Source organism: Gobio gobio (genome assembly GCF_949357685.1).
Source record: "Gobio gobio genome assembly, chromosome: 19".
Taxonomy (NCBI): Eukaryota; Metazoa; Chordata; class Actinopteri; order Cypriniformes; family Gobionidae; genus Gobio; species Gobio gobio.
This window is the reverse complement of record NC_137112.1, coordinates 38,416,088-38,435,800: the sequence shown is the minus strand read 5'-3', so window position 1 is coordinate 38,435,800 and position 19,713 is coordinate 38,416,088. Positions and strand designations below refer to the sequence as shown.

At 37.8% G+C, this 19,713-nt stretch overlaps 1 protein-coding gene across 1 annotated transcript in view; it reads right to left on the bottom strand.

The window, feature by feature from the left end:
• cacna1ab (calcium channel, voltage-dependent, P/Q type, alpha 1A subunit, b) overlaps positions 1–19,713 on the bottom strand; it is an 81,183-nt gene that overhangs the window by 15,872 nt on the left and 45,598 nt on the right. Inside the window, exons 27-39 of the mRNA XM_079844138.1 lie at positions 19,195–19,332; positions 18,891–19,092; positions 16,916–17,080; positions 16,721–16,831; positions 16,298–16,381; positions 13,500–13,616; positions 10,154–10,219; positions 9,914–10,005; positions 9,394–9,544; positions 9,103–9,230; positions 6,563–6,659; positions 1,415–1,520; positions 1,043–1,150 (exon numbers count right to left, since the gene is read on the bottom strand). Coding sequence (XP_079700264.1) covers positions 1,043–1,150; positions 1,415–1,520; positions 6,563–6,659; positions 9,103–9,230; positions 9,394–9,544; positions 9,914–10,005; positions 10,154–10,219; positions 13,500–13,616; positions 16,298–16,381; positions 16,721–16,831; positions 16,916–17,080; positions 18,891–19,092; positions 19,195–19,332 — 1,565 coding nt within the window. The remainder of the gene's footprint in view (positions 1–1,042; positions 1,151–1,414; positions 1,521–6,562; positions 6,660–9,102; positions 9,231–9,393; positions 9,545–9,913; positions 10,006–10,153; positions 10,220–13,499; positions 13,617–16,297; positions 16,382–16,720; positions 16,832–16,915; positions 17,081–18,890; positions 19,093–19,194; positions 19,333–19,713) is intronic.

The following is a 19,713-nucleotide window of genomic DNA, read 5'->3' as shown; positions in this document are numbered from 1 at the left end:
ATTCAAGAACCTCTCATTTTACTCAAGGAACTTTTATTGCTTGACATTTCTAGGCTGCATTACGTTCCTACAGGGACTCTAGGGCCATTTCACTATGAACAGATGCCATAAATGAGGCAACAGTAACAGTACCATAAGATTACAATATTTTGCAGGGAGCTCAAATTTTTCATCAAAACTCTGCAGCGGCATCCGGAGTTTGAATGAGACATATAACATTTAAAATGGGAAAAATTTGAGCTGCCATAAATGACAAAAAAGCAAACACTTTCTTGTTAGGACAACTTCATAGTAAAATGGCATGAAACACCCAAAGGATTGACAATAAACTCTAAAAATTCATTCAAAACATGCTAAAATCTCAAAATTAAAAAGAAAACATGCTAAAGGAAAGCACACAAAAGTATTTTCAGGCTACTTGTTTATTAGCTACTCTCCATAGATATTCTGGTCATCATGTCAAACTTTTATGTACCTAACATTTTTTAACCCCCTCAGATTTGAGGTAATAACCCTGGATAGTTTTTGAGGCTCTGTGGTTTGGAGGTTAAGCCCAGCTTTGTGCTTTACACGCGCTGGAGTGAAAAGACTTCTATAGAGGATCCGTCTATAGCGAGGCACCCCCTGATAACAGGCAATGAAGAAGATAGGAGAAAGCAAGAGTGAGAAAAGGAGAGAGGATGGGGAAGGAGAGGATATGTAGTGTAGAAGTGGAATGACAATAGGTCTAAATGAGGATAGCATCCTATTCTAAATACTACTTGAGTCACATTGATGATCAGATGTGAAAAGAAACTTTATGAGCAATGTATCTAGCTAGGAAGCAGGATGGTTTTAAATCGAATTGATATGATAAAGCGTGGTATTCCTGATCTAATTTACAACGTAAGATATTGGTTTGTCATGTGGGGATGGGAGAAAGGTTGTGGTAGTGTTGCCTGATCAGAGGGTGCTGAGCGGTGTGGGCTGAGAGAAGCTGTCCTCTGATGAATTAGTGATCTTTGATTAGGTGTTTTTCTCTACAAACCCATCTGCAACTTACACTTGTGTGGCGTTACCAGCAGATCCAGGTTCTTCTGGGAGAGATTCGGCCAAATCGCCATCATTTCCTTGCGGAGCTCTGCGTCCATCTGGTGTTTGTCTGCGCCTCCTGAAAGCGTGTGATGTCAGGGCAGTGTACATACACACATACGCAAACACATATATGTATAGATGAACAAAATATGCAAATACACCAAAAGCACAAACATCACAAAAACATAGTTATAATCACATTCGTTCAGAAGATACACAAGACACAAGGTTGTTTTGGTTAACATTTGTCACACTTGGAGAGTTTTTCAAAATTAAAAAATGGTAAACAAAATAGATTAAAAAAGTACAGTATACAAGAAAGATGGATGTCATTCTGTACCTTTGGCGATTTTGATGTCCAGAGCTGTGCGTATCAAAGCCATCAGAGTAGAGTTGAAATGCACCGTGTTGTCATCAGCAACAGGTAGGTCCATACGTAGCAGTCTCTGTGGAGAGCCAATCAGAGGGGATGAGGGCGGGGCTGTGTAATTTAAACCTCCAGTCAGATGCTTTGGTGGACTAATAAAAGGCTTGGGGAGCTCAGCAGTCTGTAGCCAGAGAATAAACTACTAACAATTTAAGTTGTTAAATAGATCGTTTGATTGTAGTTTTGGCTTTCTTTTGATGCAGTGGTTGTGTACAAACCATGCATCATGCAAGTAATTTTTCAGGTGATACTCATTCAACCACACAAAAAAGGAAGATTTTGTTGACATCTGTGAGAGCAGTTTTCTTGGACTGACAAAAGATTGACCAATACACATCCTGCAACCTTGTAATGTGTGAATGAACCATTCGCACATCTTACAGAACATATACAGTACATACACATCAATTAAGTAACTTAATTGGAGCCCTCACAGATAACAGGAGCAGTATCACACACAACGAAGTTCCTCAGTGTTCCTCTGCCTGTGAAAACTGATCACAGATCAGGCATAAATATCACTCACATAAGCATCTCTTATTTGCGAATGCCACTCGGGTTGATATACTGTATCTAATGCAAATGTACATTTTGAAGTGCTTTTAGTGCAATTAACAGTAAGTTACTGACCCTTTGATCAGCTGGCAAAGGACGAGGACACAAATATCAGCTAAATTTGACATTTATTTTCAAAAGGCTACTGTTAAAGAGCTCCCCCTACCTGTTGGAGGTTGTATATTTTGGACAAAACAATGGATGAAAGGGCACCTAAAAACAGTAGTTTTTAGATGCGTTTCCATGCATTGGATGTACCTTCATGGAATTGGAACACACAAGCACACAACATGGCATTAGTGTGAGAAATTGAGCATGTGTGAGCCTGTGTATATACGCGTGCGGCCATTTCAGACCAGTCCGTCGTTCCTGGTGTAGATACCAACGAGCATGAGCCGCGTTCCAGTGGTGGCCATGCAGAAGCGCATGCAATGCAGCACGAACTCCCAAATCGGAGTTCAGTGGCGACCCGCCCTCGGCAACGGCCCCGGCCCACCCGAACATCAACCCCTGCTCCATGCAGCATGCAGTGCATGCACCCCCCTCCTCCCTCCCCACCCCTCACAGAACAAGAGCAGTGCAGCCGCGCACAGAGAGTATCATTTAATCTTTTAATGACCACTTGTATTTTTGGGTTTGTTTAGCATCTTTTATTGGGAGATTTCTCATAGGGTTAAGTGATATTTTGCATAATTTTTTTTTTTTGATCTCTCGATGCAAAACGGGTAAATTTTTTTGAAGGTCAGATAAGTGGCATTGGTGGCATTCCCTACAGAGTTAAGGTGGAAAAAAATGGCTGTGTTGTACACCGAGAGGTGTAGGACTGGATTAGGGGCAACAGGTATAGAGGTTAGTTCACTTCAGACTGGAAAGCTATGAGATATGCACCACATATAAAAATAATGAGAAGGGGGGGAGTGGTGTGCTTGGCAATGGATAGAGAGAAAGTCTGAGAGGAGAAAGAGAGCAAAAAAGAAGAAGAATGTTGTTTGTTTGAGATGAGAGAAAATAGGAGAGTGAGGAAAGTGAGAGGAAGAGGGTGGAGTGAAGGGAGTCTCAGTAAAGCTTTGTGAGCTTGTAATTAAATTGCATTTCAGAAAATGTCTACCACATTAAAACTGTCCATGCTGGCATATAGGAAGTCCGTTCAGTGGATCTTAGTCAGTGTAGATGCCAGTTGTATTGAGACGTAAATTATAGAAGGGAAGTACTGTCTGTCCAAGAACAACCATTCGCTGTGTACAGTTGATGAAACATGCAGTGGACAAAAGACATTACTTGCAAATTTTTTAGCAAATTTTTTGTACTGTGAAGAGCAAGAAAACACATTAAATATGATGTTTCCAATCTCTGATTGAATTGTCACATGAGATATAGAAGTCGTTTTTTCCTCACAACTGTGGGCATTTTCTGTAATATTTTCATAATACAACAATTTTTGCTTGCTTTGTCCTCACAAACACCACTGTTCAAAAGTTTAGGGTCAGTAAATAAAAGAAAATAAATTCATAATATTTACATAAAAATAATATATTAGCATATTAGAATGATGGTAACACTTTACAATAAGGTGTCATTTATTAACATTAGTTAATGTATTAACTAACATGAACTAACCATGAGCAGTACATTTGTTACCGTATTTGTTCATTAATAAAAATCCAGCTGTTCATGGTTTGTTCATGTTAGTTCACAGTGCATTAACTAATGTTAACAAGACTTTAATAATGTATTAGTAAATGTTGAAATTAATATTAACAAAGATAAATAAATGCTTTATAAGTGCAGTTCATTATTAATTCATGTTAACTAATGTAGTTAACTAATGAACCTTAGTGAAAAGTGTTACCAGAATGATTTATGATGTGACACTGAAGACTGGAAGACATATTAAAACAAAAACCAGCTATTTTCAATGGTAATGATATTTCACAATATCATAGTTTTTATTATATTTTAGATTAGATAAATGCAGCCTTGGTAAAGAAAATCTTACCAAACTAGAAACTTTTGAACAATAGAGTACATGACATTCACTACGTAGTGAATAGGACAAATCATCAGTTTTGTACACAGTGTAATTGAATTGTATTGAGAAAAAGACTACACAGATATACATCATGGGACATTAATTACAGTCTCCGCCTGCAAAATGACAGTGACAAATAATATTTTGTATGAAAAAAAAAACGAATAACATGGCTCTGATTTCATACACCTCAAACTAAACACACCATCTACTCTGACTAAGGTCCATGGCCTTTACATAATGAACATGTAATGACATTAAAATGGCTGGATGTAACTGTCACATAAGGATGCATTCAGGTTATCACTATTTGCATAATTAAGAAGCATGCTGACTAAAACTGACGAAATGAGAGATAGAGAGAAGGAGATAGGAAGTGAAAGAGAGAGCAGAAGAATTAATTTTTGATGTAGTGGCTGAAAATGCAAATTGGAGGAATGTGATAGATAGAGCGAGAGACAGTAAGAGAGAAAGAGAGAGGGGAACGGAAACAGGTCAGAACTGCATTGACAGAATCAAACGAAGGACAGGTGGGAAAGCTTATCTGTGAATCTAGTGGAAAAAATCAAAAGGATAAAGTGGGTCTAAAGACTCCTAAAAGCTACGTGATCGCACTAGCTGAACCTAAAAAAGTGTCATCTGCTGAAATTATGGAAAATATACTGGACATCTGTAGACTTTAGGAATCATCCACTGGAGGGAGAGACGCAGAGGACCAAAGGCACACATTCCTTCCCAGTCCTTCTGTACACGCACACAGTGAAACGTGTATATTTCTGTCTATATGCTTCCTATTTGTATTTCAAGTTTTACACAGGGCTCTATTTCTGCAATGAACATGGAAAACATAATGCGGGAATAATACAAGATTCCATGTTTTCTAGTTAAAGTCAACATGAAATGGTACCCGAAACCCATTTTACTTCTGCAATGTGATATTCTTGAGTGAAACCGGATATTCAAAGAGAGCAAAAGTTGTAGGCGACTTGATTTTATTCACTTGGAATTCATTTGAGTTGTTGCAGAGGAGGAACTACTAATTAACATTTGATGAAAGATTATGAAGAAAAACTTTTTTGGGTTTGGAATAATATTGCACCAATGAATAAGACCTGCTAAGTGTATTAAGAAAGTAAATAAGGTCTATTTTGATTTCATGTTGATTTTAACAAATGTTTAATTTAATAAACTTATCTCTAACAACAAGACTGCAAAAGTTAACCGTAGCTGTTTTGCAGCAAAATCATTTGCATCTGCATGTGAGTGAGTGAGTATTTGAGTACGGTGCAGAAGGGCCGACAAGGTACCCTCCTCCGTTCCCGCTCTCCAGTGGATGTGTGCGTACGTGTAGGTGTGTCAGCTGGCTAACACTTTCGCCGGTACCCCACAATGTAAAAAGAAAGATACAGCAGCTCACCAACACCAACACTAACAGAAAAAAACGGACAGCTTTGATTGGCTGTGGCGCACCCACGGCGGGCTGCTGCCGCTAACCTTGTAGGCGACCCGAGCTGGGCACCTCTTTCCCAGGCCTAGCGGAGGACACATGTGCCTGAGCATCTCATACATATCAGTGTAACTGATCCTGCCGCTGTAAGGGGGAGTGGGGTGGGAGGGGAGGGGTGAGACCCCCAAAAATGAAACGAGGAGAACGGGAGGGGGGAAATAGGAGGACAACGAAGGACGAATAAAACAATGGACAAGAAGAGAAACAATGGAGGGGGACAAACCGGAGGATGGTGGGATTTAAACCAAAAAAGGAGAAAGGAGGAGGAAATAAGAACGGCAAGAAGGAAAAACAAAGACACATAGGTTACTGTTTTGGTCTGGGCGAGGGGCGGGGTTTTGAGAGCGTGAGAGCTCTTGATTGGCTGGAGATTAAACAGGAGGAGGGGAAGCTGGTTTTAAGTCCTAGTAAAAACACGGTTCTATGCGATCGTGGGACGGTCCCATAGAACTGCAGTGGGGCTTCAAACAGGCAAAGAAAAGCTCCGCTGCTTGGTGGTGAACTATGGCAGTCACGTCAATGCAGTCCTCTGATCCCCAACCCTCACTTCGTCCCCAAACAAGAACAATGCACACTGTTACACCCAGTTTGCCAAGGCATGGTTCAACAGCAAGCAGAAAGAAAAAAAATAACAAAATGACTGATTCATTCATTTGTGTTTTTGGTTTTTTTTGGCTGTTAAGAGTGATTTATTCCACAGAGAGATTCGTACAAACTTGGCTGTCGATGGCAGTGCACGTCATGCTTCTAAAAAGGTGTCTGCATTGTCCTGCACATTCTCATTTGTCATATCAGAATGCATACAGAGATGGCAAATAAAATAACAAAAATGAATTTCAAGTAAAAGAAGAAAAACTGTGAAGAGTAAAAAAAAAACTGAAAAAAGAAAACGTAAAAAAAGAAAAGCAACATTCATTCCAGTCTTCAATGCGAGCAGGTGCTTAAGTTTTTTGTTTAGTAGGATCCAAACCTTGCAGGCCACCCTATGAGGACATTTCTTGCCTAAGCCCAGCGGGGGGTCGATAACCCGCAATAAACTGTACATATCCTTATAATGAATGCGCCCGCTGCAAGAAGAATACAGGGAGGTTAGAGAGGGGGCACACACAGGAAAAGAGAGAAAAAAGAGAGCCAGAGAGCCAAAGAAGAGTTGGAGAGAAAGAGGAAAAAATCGTGAAACAAGAGGAGCACAAAGAACAAGAGAATAAAAGCACACATATCCATTGACAAATCACAGACCAAACCCAGTGAAGTTGTTCCACTGCCTCAAACCAATAGAAAACCAGATCATTCCAAGGACAGCCCAACCGATTTTAAGCTAACAAACATGTTCAGATATACGAAAGACTGGAATCTTCTTGGAATGGACACTTTTCACAAGACTGTGATGATGAACTTCCACAATATTAGATTTATTAGCAATATTAGTCATTTATTTTTTGCATAAAAGATCCAAAGGACAAACAATGCAGATTTATAATCACAGCCTTCTTTGAACATATTTACCAAGGGTGCCAATAATTCTGACCATGACTGTATATATATATAGTATATATATTATATGTATCAAACAAATAAAATAAGAAATATAAATAAATATAAAAAATATTATAAACTCGTTTAAATAAATGCTTAGATACATGCTGCAGCCATTATAAATAAATGCCTCCTTTACCTCTAAAGACAGTTTTCATGCTATTTACTTCCATAATAAAAACCTGGAAATGTGAAAAGGGGCCATTGTCTTGGATGAATTTAAACATGCATGCGAGGGTTACTGTAGCCGAGATTTCAACGCATGTCAAAATCCAGTGCAATAAACCCCATCTGTGCATGTGAGTGAAATCACCAGATCAAATTTTGAGAAAACAACAGCAACAAAAAATTGGTAAAGCTGTCCTTGAATGATCTTTAGTGCTGTTCTGAATCCTCCCCCCATCACGGTGCGGAGTAAACCAATCCACCGTTATGACCGTGCACATGAGAGGCTCTCTCATCTTTACGAGTCCAATGACTTAATTGAACTGCATACAGTGACAGCTATGTGGGCTTTACCAGGCAAAATACATGAGGTGTATTTTGTTAACGTTTGTATGCAGTGGCAAGTACAGAAATAAGCTGCGACAGCTTGTCTGTGAAGATGTTTGCCATGCACACCTGAGCCATAAAGATGGGAGAATTAAGTCATTGTGAAGTCAGAATCTGCCATGCACAGGGTCTCACGTTCAACTCTCTTTTAAAGTTCTTGTACACATATTTTTTTCCTTAAAATAATTCTTGCAAATATTCAAATCTACCCTTTGTTGCACTCTGTTTTTTTTTTTTAACAAATAGATTTAAAATGATACTGTAGTAAAATACTTGCTTTCTGAATACTGAAAGCATTTGTTCAAAACAAAATTGTGCAAAATACAGAATTGAAGAACTGGGTCCCTTTCAGTTCATGAGTATGAATTTGAATTGAACTGGCCACAATCTACACAAAACTGAATTTGAATTTGAATTGGAATGACAGGAAGAGGAATTTACCGAATTGTAATTCAAAGAAATGCAATGCAGGTTATCCACTCATCCATCCATTCATCCATCCATCTTTATCTATAAGGTCTATAAACCTTCAAACTTCAAACAGGGCTTTCTCAATCCGGCATTCCATTTTGTCTCACTTTTCTACTTAAAATTTGTGGAATTATGAATTTATTTAATTTCGAGTCATTTCAGTTGTACTTCTTTACATTCAAAGTGCAATTCTACATCTTGTTTGGTGTCTGAAACTAAAAAATTCAATTAAAATTAGAGAATTGATCTGGAATTTAAAAAAATAAAATTAATTCAATTCTGAATGGTGAACAACCCTGGTTCAAACCTTAAAACTTTATTTGCTGAATCATCTTTGTACGGCGCATTATTAACAGGGTTAGCAGGTTCTCTCAGAGCTGGGATTCCTACATTCAGACCATCTCCATGCGCTCTTGCAGAACAGCACTTGAGGATGAGGCAAGCACTGGGACGGGGGGAAGTGGGAGACACTACTGATTGGGCACTGACTGGGCAGACAGAGTTTGTGGAGTTGGTACAATCGGGCTCATCTACATATGTGACCCATATGTCACATCAGCCCAAGGATGGGATAGGAGGGATATAAAGACAACCATTGGGCATTTTGAGAGTTTAAGATCCACTATCTGTGACAGGGCATTATCTTGAGTGACCATGGACAGTGTTGTGGGACGTTCTGGGGATGTTTTCAGTAAAAAAAGACATAAGAGCTATGGGGAAGAATGGTTAGTTTTTAAGTTAGTTTGTGTGCACATTTAAATATCTGTGATAAAATAATCTTTAGAATGTTACAGTGTTTGTTAGCTTGCAGTAAGCATGTTTCCTTTTAAAAAATGTTGTTATAGGTGTTGCAATTGATTTAGGATTTAGAATGAAAAATCAATGGTTGTATGTATCGTTCAAATGTGTTTTTGTTGTGTGTGATAGAAAACGTTTGTGCGTGCAACTCACCAGGCTGCTGGGTCGTACTCTGCCCATATCCTGACATACTCATCCAAATGATGTGGACCCAGGATGGAGGAGTCCCTGGTCAAGTATTCAAAGTTATCCATGATGACAGCGACGAAGAGATTCAGCATCTAAACACATAAACAGACAGGCCAAAAACATACTGAATCAATTATTTACTGTTTTGAAGCGAAAAATAAAAACAGATGCATCTCTAAGAGGAAAAAGTGAAATGTTAAAAAGTGCGTTTCAGGTAAAGGAAGGAGTAAAGAAACAAGTGAAAGTTGTTCTCACCAGGAAAGAACAGAGGAAGATGAAAGAAACAAAGTAGACATAGGCAAAGTTGCTGCCGCACTCTGGCCCATCGTTGCCAGAGAAATCATCACAATCCTTTCCTCCGAGACATGCCAGCATGATGTCATGCCACGCCTCGCCAGTGGCACTCCTGTTACCAAAACATACACATACATAATATTAAAAATATTTTTTGTTAACTAACTGGAAAATGTTATTAGTAGGAAAAACTTATACTTAGAGAACAACTAACAAAACAAAAACAAATGAAAGCTAAACAGAAATATTTGGTGTGAAAAATTGTATGCAGATCTTGTTCCTAGAAACAAAATAGAAAGGTTTAATTTAAAGTATTAAACTACTAAAAAAAAAAAATATTAAATCTAAAAAGAAATGACAAAAGCACTATAAAACAAAAACACTATAACTTAAGCTGAACTTAAAATGGAAAAACAACAAGCTAATTCAAAATACTATAACAGTAATACTAAAATAACACTGGTAAAGACACAAGATGGACCTGAAGAGGAGCATTAGGGCCATGATGAAGGTTCTGAAGTTGTTGTGTTCGTTGATCGCTTCCTCATCATCCAGCTTCAAGTTTCCAAACAACTAAAGCATCACAGAGCAAATATAAAACTTCTGCACACATCCCAAAGTTCCCTTATGCTTATGTGTTGATTGATACATGGCTTATTTAGGTTTCATTTTTGTCTTTATTTAGTTCTTTGAAAACCCACAGTGATGTTAGAGCTGTTACCTGCATGCCAATGATGGCATAGATGAAGAACAGAATTGCAATGAGCAGGCACACATATGGCAGAGCCTGTAAAAAGACAGAAACAGAATGAAAGGAGGAAAACAGAATTTTGATGGTTGGCTAAGTCTGTGCTAGGGGTTGCATAGACCAGTTGACTTTAATGCTCTGCCATGACGCTTTAAAGAGATAGTTCACCCAAAAATGAAAATTCCGTCATTAATTACTCACCCTCATTTCGTTCCAAACCCGTAACACCTTTGTTCATCTTCGTAACACAAATTAAGATATTTTTGATGAAATCCGAGTGCTCTCAGGCCCCTCCATAGTCAGCAATTTAATGAACACTTTCAAGGACCAGAAAGGAAGTAAAATAGTTGTTAAAATAGTTAAAATAGTCTAATTCAGGGTCCTGAGAGCTCTCGAATTTCATCAAAAATATCTTAATTTGTGTTCTGAAGATAAACAAAGGTCTCAAAGGTTTGGAACGATATGAGGGTGAGTAATTCATTTTCATTTTTGGGTGAACTATCCCTTTAAGCTTGATGTTGACTTGTCGCTGATGACAGATGACGCAAAAGGATAAGAAATCTTTGAAGTCCACTTTTACCCTCCGTTTCCAACAGTTAAAATGACAAATAAATGCATACTTCGAGAGCGCTCCACTAGATATTTTTGATTATACCCTCTGGATGATCGATATTGATCGGGTGAATGCACATTATAAACAGCTTATTGTAACATAGACACATTTCAGTAGCTTGAAAAATGTATTGTCAACACTGTTCTGTGATTTATCAATAAAATAGCTTAGAAACTGAAAGGTTCTAGCATATATTTCTTAGTAACTAAAACCCACAGCTTCACTATTAGTAGAGAGACGCTGCCAGGTAGAATTAATTCACACACAATCACTCTCTCATTCATGCTCATGCATTCATGTAAATGTAATCTATACTCTGCTTCTTTATCTGTATCTGATTTAGAAACCTGTGAGAAATAACGACCCAAAGACAAAAGAACTGATAAAAACAAGCTGTTATGTAGGAGAAGTAGCCTTGTGGACAGCGCTGTGTCATATGCCATAGCTGTGCACAAGGCAACCCGTATTCGGGTTTCAGCTCGAGGTTCAGCCTTATTTGTTTATTGATGATGACATCAACGACTAGTCGATGTCGACTTGACTGAAATCATCGACTTCACTGAAATCAATGCCGACTTAAAAAAAGTTGTTACACCTCTAGTCTGTTCACATATCTTTACAAATGTGCACACTGTAAAATAGGCATATTTGTCACTATGCTTTTATACAGTGCATCCGGAAAGTATTCACAGCGCTTCACTTTTTCCACATTTTATGTTATGTTACCGCCTTATTTCAAAATGGATTAAATTGATATTTTTTCCCATAATGACAAATGTGAAAGAAGTTTGTTTGAAATCTTTGTAAATGTATTAAAAATAAAAAATGGGAGAAAAAAAATCACATGTACATAAGTATTCACAGACTTTGCTTGATACTTTGTTGAAGCACCTTTGGTACCAATTACAGCCTCAAGTCTTTTTGAGTATGATGCTACAAGCTTGGCACACCTATTTTGGGGCAGTTTCTCCCATTCTTCTTTACAGGACCTCTCAAGCTCTATCAGGTTGGATGGGGAGTGTCGGTGCACAGCCATTTTCAGATCTCTCCAGAGATGTTTAATCGGGTTCAAGTCTGGGCTCTGGCTGGGCCACTCGAGGACATTCACAGAGTTGTCCCGTAGCCTCTCCTTTGTTATCTTGGCTGTGTGCTTAAGGTCGTTGTCCTGTTGGAAGATGAACCTTCGCCCCAGTCTGAGGTCCAGAGTGCTCTGGAGCAGGTTTTCATCAAGGATGTCACTGTACATTGCTTTATTCTTATTTCCCTCTATCCTGACTAGTCTCCCAGTTCCTGCCACTGAAAAACATCCCCACAGCACGAAGCTGCCACCACCATGGTTCACTGTAGGGATGGTATTGGCCAGGTGATGAGCGGTGCCTGGTTTCCTCCAGACATGACGCTTGCCATTCAGGCCAAAGAGTTCAATCTTTGTTTCATCAGACCAGAGAATTTTGTTTCTCGTGGTCTGAGGGTCCTTCAGGTGCCTTTTGGCAAACTCCAGGCAGCCTTTTACTGGCTTCCGTCTGGCCACTCTACCATACAGGCCTGATTGGTGGAGGGCTGCAGAGATGGTTGTTCTTCTAAAAGGTTCTCCTCTCTCCAAAGAGAAATGCTGGAACTCTGTCAGAGTAACCATCTGGCTCTTGGTCACCTCCCTGACTAAGGCCCTTCTCCCCCGATAGCGGAGTTTGGCCGGGCGGCTAGCTCTAAGAAGAGTCCTGGCGGTTCCAAACTTCTTCCAAACTTCTTTATGGATGATGGAGGCCACTGTGCTCATTGTGACCTTCAATGCTGCAGAAATTTTTCTGTACCCTTCCCCAGATCTGTGCCTCGATATATTCCTGTCTCGGGGGTCTACAGAAATTTCTTTGGACTTCATGGCTTGGTATGTGCTCTGACATGCACTGTTAACTGTGGGACATTATATAGACAGGTGTGTGCCTTTCCAAATAATGTCCAATCAACTGAATTTGCCACAGATGGACTCCAATCAAGTTGTATAAACATCTCAATGATGAATGTGGAAACAGGATGCACCTGAGCTCAATTTTGAGTGTCATAGCAAAGGTTGTGAATACTTATGTGATTTTTTCGTTTTTAATACATTTGCAAAGATTTCAAACAAACTTCTTTCACGTTGTCATTATGGGGTATTATTTGTAGAATTGAGGAAAAAAAAAGAATGAATTTAATCCATTTTGGAATAAGACTGTAACATAAAATGTGAAGAAAATGTAATGGATGCACTGTATAAAAGTTACAAGACAACATGAATTTAAAAAGAAGTATTACATCTCTACAATATTGCATGAAAATATGCACTGTAATGATCTCACTTTTTGTTTAGATTTGGAGAATTTCTTCTTTGTTTTTCCATTCAATAAATAGGCTCAATTTGTTAAATGTTTAGATGCCAGACAATTACGGCATCCAAACTCAATTCACCCTTTAAGTCCCTAAGGCAGGTCAGTTGGTTATTCCTCCGTGCAGCATTTTTCTACGTAGGTAATATAAATAGTAATACTTCTCAAGTAGAAAAATTGTCTCTTTTTTTAACTGAATCAGAGTGCATGAAATTTGGCATCACAATCAGTGTAAAGGTTATGGTGCAAATTTTTTTTAGCATATACTGTATTTTAAGTCTTGTTCCTAAGTCACACTGGATTTGGTTTTGGCATTTGAATTGGTGTGGAGTTTTTTTCGTACCTTAAATGACTGAACGAAGGTCCAAAGTAGAATGCGAATGGTCTCGCCCTGCCTCAAGAGCTTAATGAGACGTGCTGCTCGGAAGAGTCTCAGAAAACTCAGGTTTATGAAGTTATCCTGTGGAGATTAGATTTAGACGAATGTAGAAACAGAGATAGAGGAGAATGTTCCAGAAGAACAGGGAGAATGTGAAAGAGACAGACAGAAGATATAGTAGAGAGATGTGAGATAAAGTGAAGAAGAAAATCACAATCAGTTTGCTTATGAAGATTTTTTTTTATTAAAATAAAAAAATAAAAAATTAGAAGGAAAGAGTGGGTTAAAGTAATATGTAAGTTATACAAATAGTTTGTATATAAATGTATATAAAGTGATGTATAAAATAAACTTAAAATGGGATTGACATAAAAAAAGGAAACAAAACTTTCAGGAGGGGCTAAAAAAACACTAAACTGTAACAGTCATCATCCAATCATATATTAAAGCATAAACTTTTTTTAATCAAATGCACTGATCTGTTGAGACAGGCAAGCCACAGTATGGAAGCAGCCCGATGCAATAATATTGTAATATTTAGGCCGTAGCAAATTCAGGCATATGGAATAGAATACCAACAATATTAGCCAATGGGGATTGGCTGCGTTGGTCATGTAATTCTCAATGGTCCAATCCACACAAAGTTTAGAAGTGCTTAAAAATTTAAAATTTCAGAGTGGTATTTTAAGTACATTTGATATAATCAGTCAGCAAAATGTTGCGTTTAGACTTGGTACAATACATATTAAAGAGTCTCAACTGTGTGGACAGGTTATTGAGGATCAATCCCCCATTCCAGCATACACATATTTCAATGAGTGAGATGCATAGGAGGAACTACAGTAGTGCAGAACAGGCGCTTGAGTTGAGGAAATGAGGGAAGAAATAAGGTAATGAAAGAAAAATCATCATGCAGCTTTTGCTAAAGTGCATGGCATTCAGAGATGATATGGCAACGACTGTGACTAACTGTGCAAGTGTAAAGGCTTTTTTATGAGCAAACACACAAAAACTAGTGCTCTCATTGGTCACTGGGTAACCAGGTAGATTAGAACTGCAAGTCAATACGAGCAAGAGTCATCTACTGAAGTCTGTAAATACATTTAGGTAAATCAACTATGTTAATGTCAGTAAAGTTGCTTTAATTTACTAGATATCGGCCCATATATGGTTTAATATATATGTATTTTTTATTAGGGGGAACAGTATGATCACTTTTATGAATAATTTTACATAATTATTGTAATAGTACATAAAATCACAATCAAGTTATTTAGAGTTATCCTGTTCTACAAAACAATAGCTGTGTGGAAAAATCTATCATGATATAAATAGTAAACTACTCCTATTTTGTTTGAGCTTTTTTGATTGCTAATAGAGTATATGAGCGTTAACGTGGGCAGCTGTCCAATAGTCAAGCATATTTGGAGTTGGGGGGTCATCATACTGGAAGCACATGCTTTGAAAAAGGAGGGGAAGGAAGAGCGAGGCATTTTGGGTTATGGATGCAATAGAAGCTGAGAGAAATTACAAACCAACCAGATTCTATGTGTTGTTGCAGTAGATGGATGCATAGATGAGTGTGTGAGGGGTTTGGATGGGTACATATGAGATGGAAGATATGAGAGTTTCATAGTGCATTTTTTGTTTGTTTTGGATTGGATGGGTTTATCGCCAACAAATCAGAGGAACAAAGAAAGCATGTAAAAAGATAAAACAGGAATAAGTCGTTATGGATACAGTCAACAGGCTGATTAATCAAACACAGATACGGTGGGCATTGATTCACTATTAAGGCTGTTCCAGTGGCCAAACCGGATTTTACTGATTTGACCAGACAGTAAAATATAAAGTTTATGACCTAAAAAGCATTTTTTTAAACCATATTTCAAATACAATGCTAGATACATCAGGGACAGTGTTGTTAAATTGCATAAAATATGTTATTAATTAAATTATAAAATATCTAAAAAAGTAGATAAAAAACTGAAAAGTGAAAAACATTGAAATATATATAAATACTGTCTTGGCAACTAACTGTAATACGTTTTAGTTAAAGCACTAACATTACTAAAACTGAAATAAAAATACAGCTAAATAGAAATATTAAAATAGAAAAATGAAATAAAAATAGAACAATATAATGTAATTCAAAATATGTATAAATACTGTAATAGTATAAAATAACACTGCTCAGGGGAAAGTTTGAATAAGAATCCACATTGTGTAATGTATGGCCACTGGAAGAGCCCACAAACTTCAGTGTAACACAGAGTAAAGTGTCTGTCTCGTTTTTATAGACAGAGCACCCAAAAAGCACAGAGAGGAAACAACACCAGCACAAATAAACACTCAAACACTGACATTCACACACAAAACCCAGTACAAATACACACAACACTTAGCAATAGCATGAACACATGACGTGGAAGACAGAACGGGTCAATATTCAAGTAGATACAAATTTTAACAATTTGCTGACAAGTAATTTTTTACAAAATAAAGTTGCATTGAAACCTTCCTCAGTAAGCACAATAATAATAGGTTGATATAGTAAGCACATGCTATATATTCAGTATGTGTGTGGGAATGCAACTTTTTACAGTCACAAGAAAGGGGCGTGATTGTAAAAGATGCATTTACTGGGATTAAAATGAGTATTTATGTACAAATGGATATAGTCACATCTGTCATTTCAATTCCAAAATGAATCAAGATGCAATCTGTATTTGGTTTCTAAACTTGTCTAAAAGTGCACTTACCCAAAACTCTGTCACTAAAATATCTGTGATGCTGCCGATAACGGACACAAAATCAAAAATATTCCAAGCGTCTCGAAAAAAATTCTGCAGAGAAACAAAAGGAGAGTGTGTGTTAACCAATCATGTCAGAGTTTTCTGGGAGCGAGGACCCGTATTACCCAATCCTGCTATGACAAGACTATTAAAGAAGTGTAGCCAATCAAATGCCTGTCTCCATGGAGACAGGCAGACAAGTGCATGAGATGGTTTTTTTTCCCCAAACACATTTTTCGAAAGGGGTTAGGAGAAGAAACATGTTTCATAAATATCTCAGGTCTAAATAAGTACCAGGATGTATGAATTAATAATGGGTGATATCTTTAGATTGTGCGATGAGTAATGCTAGGAAGAGCAGGATGTATGAATGTGATCAGCCAGACTTACTTTGATACCAAAGGCAATGATTTTGAGAACACACTCCATGAAGAAGAGTGTCGTGAACACGATATTCAGGTTCTTCAGGACTTTGTCATACGCTTCGGAGGCCCCATAGTACTGGAAACATACAGTAAAGAAAATTTAGACCCAGATGGATGCACAGACATTATTGATGCTGGGGGAGGAAAAAGAAGATCGTACCTTCATCATAAGGACGACTGTGTTGAGCGCAATGAGAGCCATAATACTGTACTCAAACGGAGGCGACACCACAAACTGCCACATTCGGTACTGAAAGCTTTGCTTGTTCTGAGGCATGTGGCGCGTTAGAGGTTTGGCATTTATAGCAAAATCAATACAGGCTCTCTAGAAGACACAGAACAACAGAAAACAGTGAAAGAAGCATCTGACATATCACGTTGCATGTTCGTTGCAGTGGAAAGACAAGTTAAAAGTAAAACTGTGCAGCAGTAAACCCGACTAATGCTAATAGCTTCTTTTTTTTTTTTACATTAGAATGTGGTTAAAAATAAAAAATGTAAGTGCACAAATGTAATCAGCTCTTTGAAATGAGATGCTTATGCCCCAGAAACAGTTTTACATGAAAAGTTTTCTAATGATGTAATTATTCAAGTCTCATCTATGGAATTTTATCTCAAAATCTAGAAAAGAGCAGATGGCCTTCCCACCTTTTCTATCTCTCTTGCTCTGTTTTCTCAGGCTCATTCCTTGATGAACGCTATCGTCCATTGTCGCTGTCAATCATCATTAACCTGTGTGTCGTCACTGTGTCCTCTGCTCTTGTTTAGTCTAACCTTTTGCTAGCGTTGTTCTAACTGTGACAATCTTTACTTGTACCGTTTTTTGTTTTGTCATCTTGCATTTCATTCATATTTAGTTATTTTCCCATTGTTTTCTCTATGAACCGAGGAAAAGCGGACAGGTAAGATATCACGTGACATACATTATGCAACACTTAGAGATCTTTTATGTATTAAGCGCACTAGGTTAGAAGTGAGCGCCATCCCCTGTAAGTTTTGTATTTTGGATAGTTAGTGTAGTAGAGTTAGGGCGTGTAAAGGCTGAACACTTTCCTTTGGCTCGACTCGTGTCCCTTTTCTTATGGAATTTTTGACCAGGAAACTTGTATGTATAGACTGCCACAACGGCTTAAGTCAGTCTAAACTGGAAAGCGTCAAAGTTTATCCTAAAATGTTATAAAGCCTAGATTAGATTCATATGGAGTGTCAAAGTGGCAGCTGCCTAGACTGTTAATGGAGGGACATAAATCTCTTTTTATTTTATTAAAAAATATCTACTATTTGTTTCAAAGTTGACCAAACATGAGGGTGAGTAATTGATGACAGAATGTACATTTTTTGGGTGAACTAACACTTTAAATAATAATAATAATAGAATATATAATTTTTTTTAGCAATCCGCTCTGTTGTAGCATTTGTCCATAGTAAGTGTTGTATTGGAGTTTATTTATTATAAGTTATGTAACTTGTTTTATTATTATTATTATTTACTAGGTGCATATTTATACTTGTATTTAGGAACTTATTTTGTTCATTATTGTACACCTGTTAGGTGCGTAATGTATATGTCACTGCGTATGGGCGGGGTAGGAACTGAGAACAAAGAACAAATGTTTGGATTTTGGGATGGTAGTTACTCACAGTTTTTTGACCACTTCGTTTTTTGGTGGAATTTTTCGTTTGTGAAACGTTTATGAACTTAATTTAGAAATGCTTTTGAAAAGAAGACAGCGTTGGACTGGAGTGCGTGCAAAATAGGCGAATCACTGTTCCCTGAATCCACGGCCTACTACGAAAGGCCGACTCACGCTCCTTTCTAGAGTTTGCAATAAAATTGACAATTTCACAGATAATAATAACAAAAAAACCCCACAAAACAATGAATATTCAAATTTATAATCATATTTGTACACAAATAGCTATTGCAACTTATGACTTGAAATACCACATTTGAAATTATATGAAATTATTTCCTGAACAACTTTTTAGTAATGAATACAACTAAACTCTGTCCACCATCTTGGATATAATTTTATTTAAACACAATGCACCATGGATTGAATGATTTATAGGATGTTTTGTTCAAAATGAGGTATGTCAGCTTGGTTTACTCATGTGAATAAAGCAGCAAGTACCTCATTCTTTTCGAGGCTGTAGTCCTCCATCATCTTGTCTCCTTGCTCCTGGAAAGTGATGATGATGAGAGCTACAAAGATGTTTACGAAGAAGAAGGGGAAGACAACGAAGTACACCACGTAAAAGATGGACATTTCCATCCGGTATCCCGGGCTCGGGCCCTGGTTCTCAAAAGTGGAGTCCACAGAGTGCTTCAACACCCTGAAAGAGAAAAGAAAGGAAGAGGCGATTACACAAAAGGAGAGATAATAAGGCACTAGAGATGACACACAAGTGCTTGTTTGTGAGTGAATGTCAACTCACTGCGGCCATCCCTCTCCAGTGGACACAGTAAAGAGAGTAAGCAGGGCCCAGAGCACGTTGTCGTAGTGGAAATCGTACTTCTTCCACTCCCGCTTCTGCGATTTTACCTCATTACGCTCATATACCAAATACTCGCCCCTGAAACACAAATACACATGCATTTTTATAATGATGAGTGAGTATAGAGGCCTGTTTACAGAAAGGACGATGACTACAACTATAAAGTTTTAGTAATCGTTCTAATTTTATAACAGTTCTATAAGGAGAATGGCACAGAGGAACAATATTGTTGGAACCGCTTTCAGAATATTTTTTTCCAGCTGATGAATGATAAAAGCATTGACACTAGGGGCGATTCTAGGATATTCATTATAGGGGGGCTCAGCCCCCAGTGAGGGTATGAAAAAAAATGGTAACACTTTAGTTTAGGGTCCAATTCTCAGTATTAACTAGTAGCTTATTAGTATGCATATTAGGATATCGGCTGTTTATTATTACTTTTAAAGCAAATATTAATGC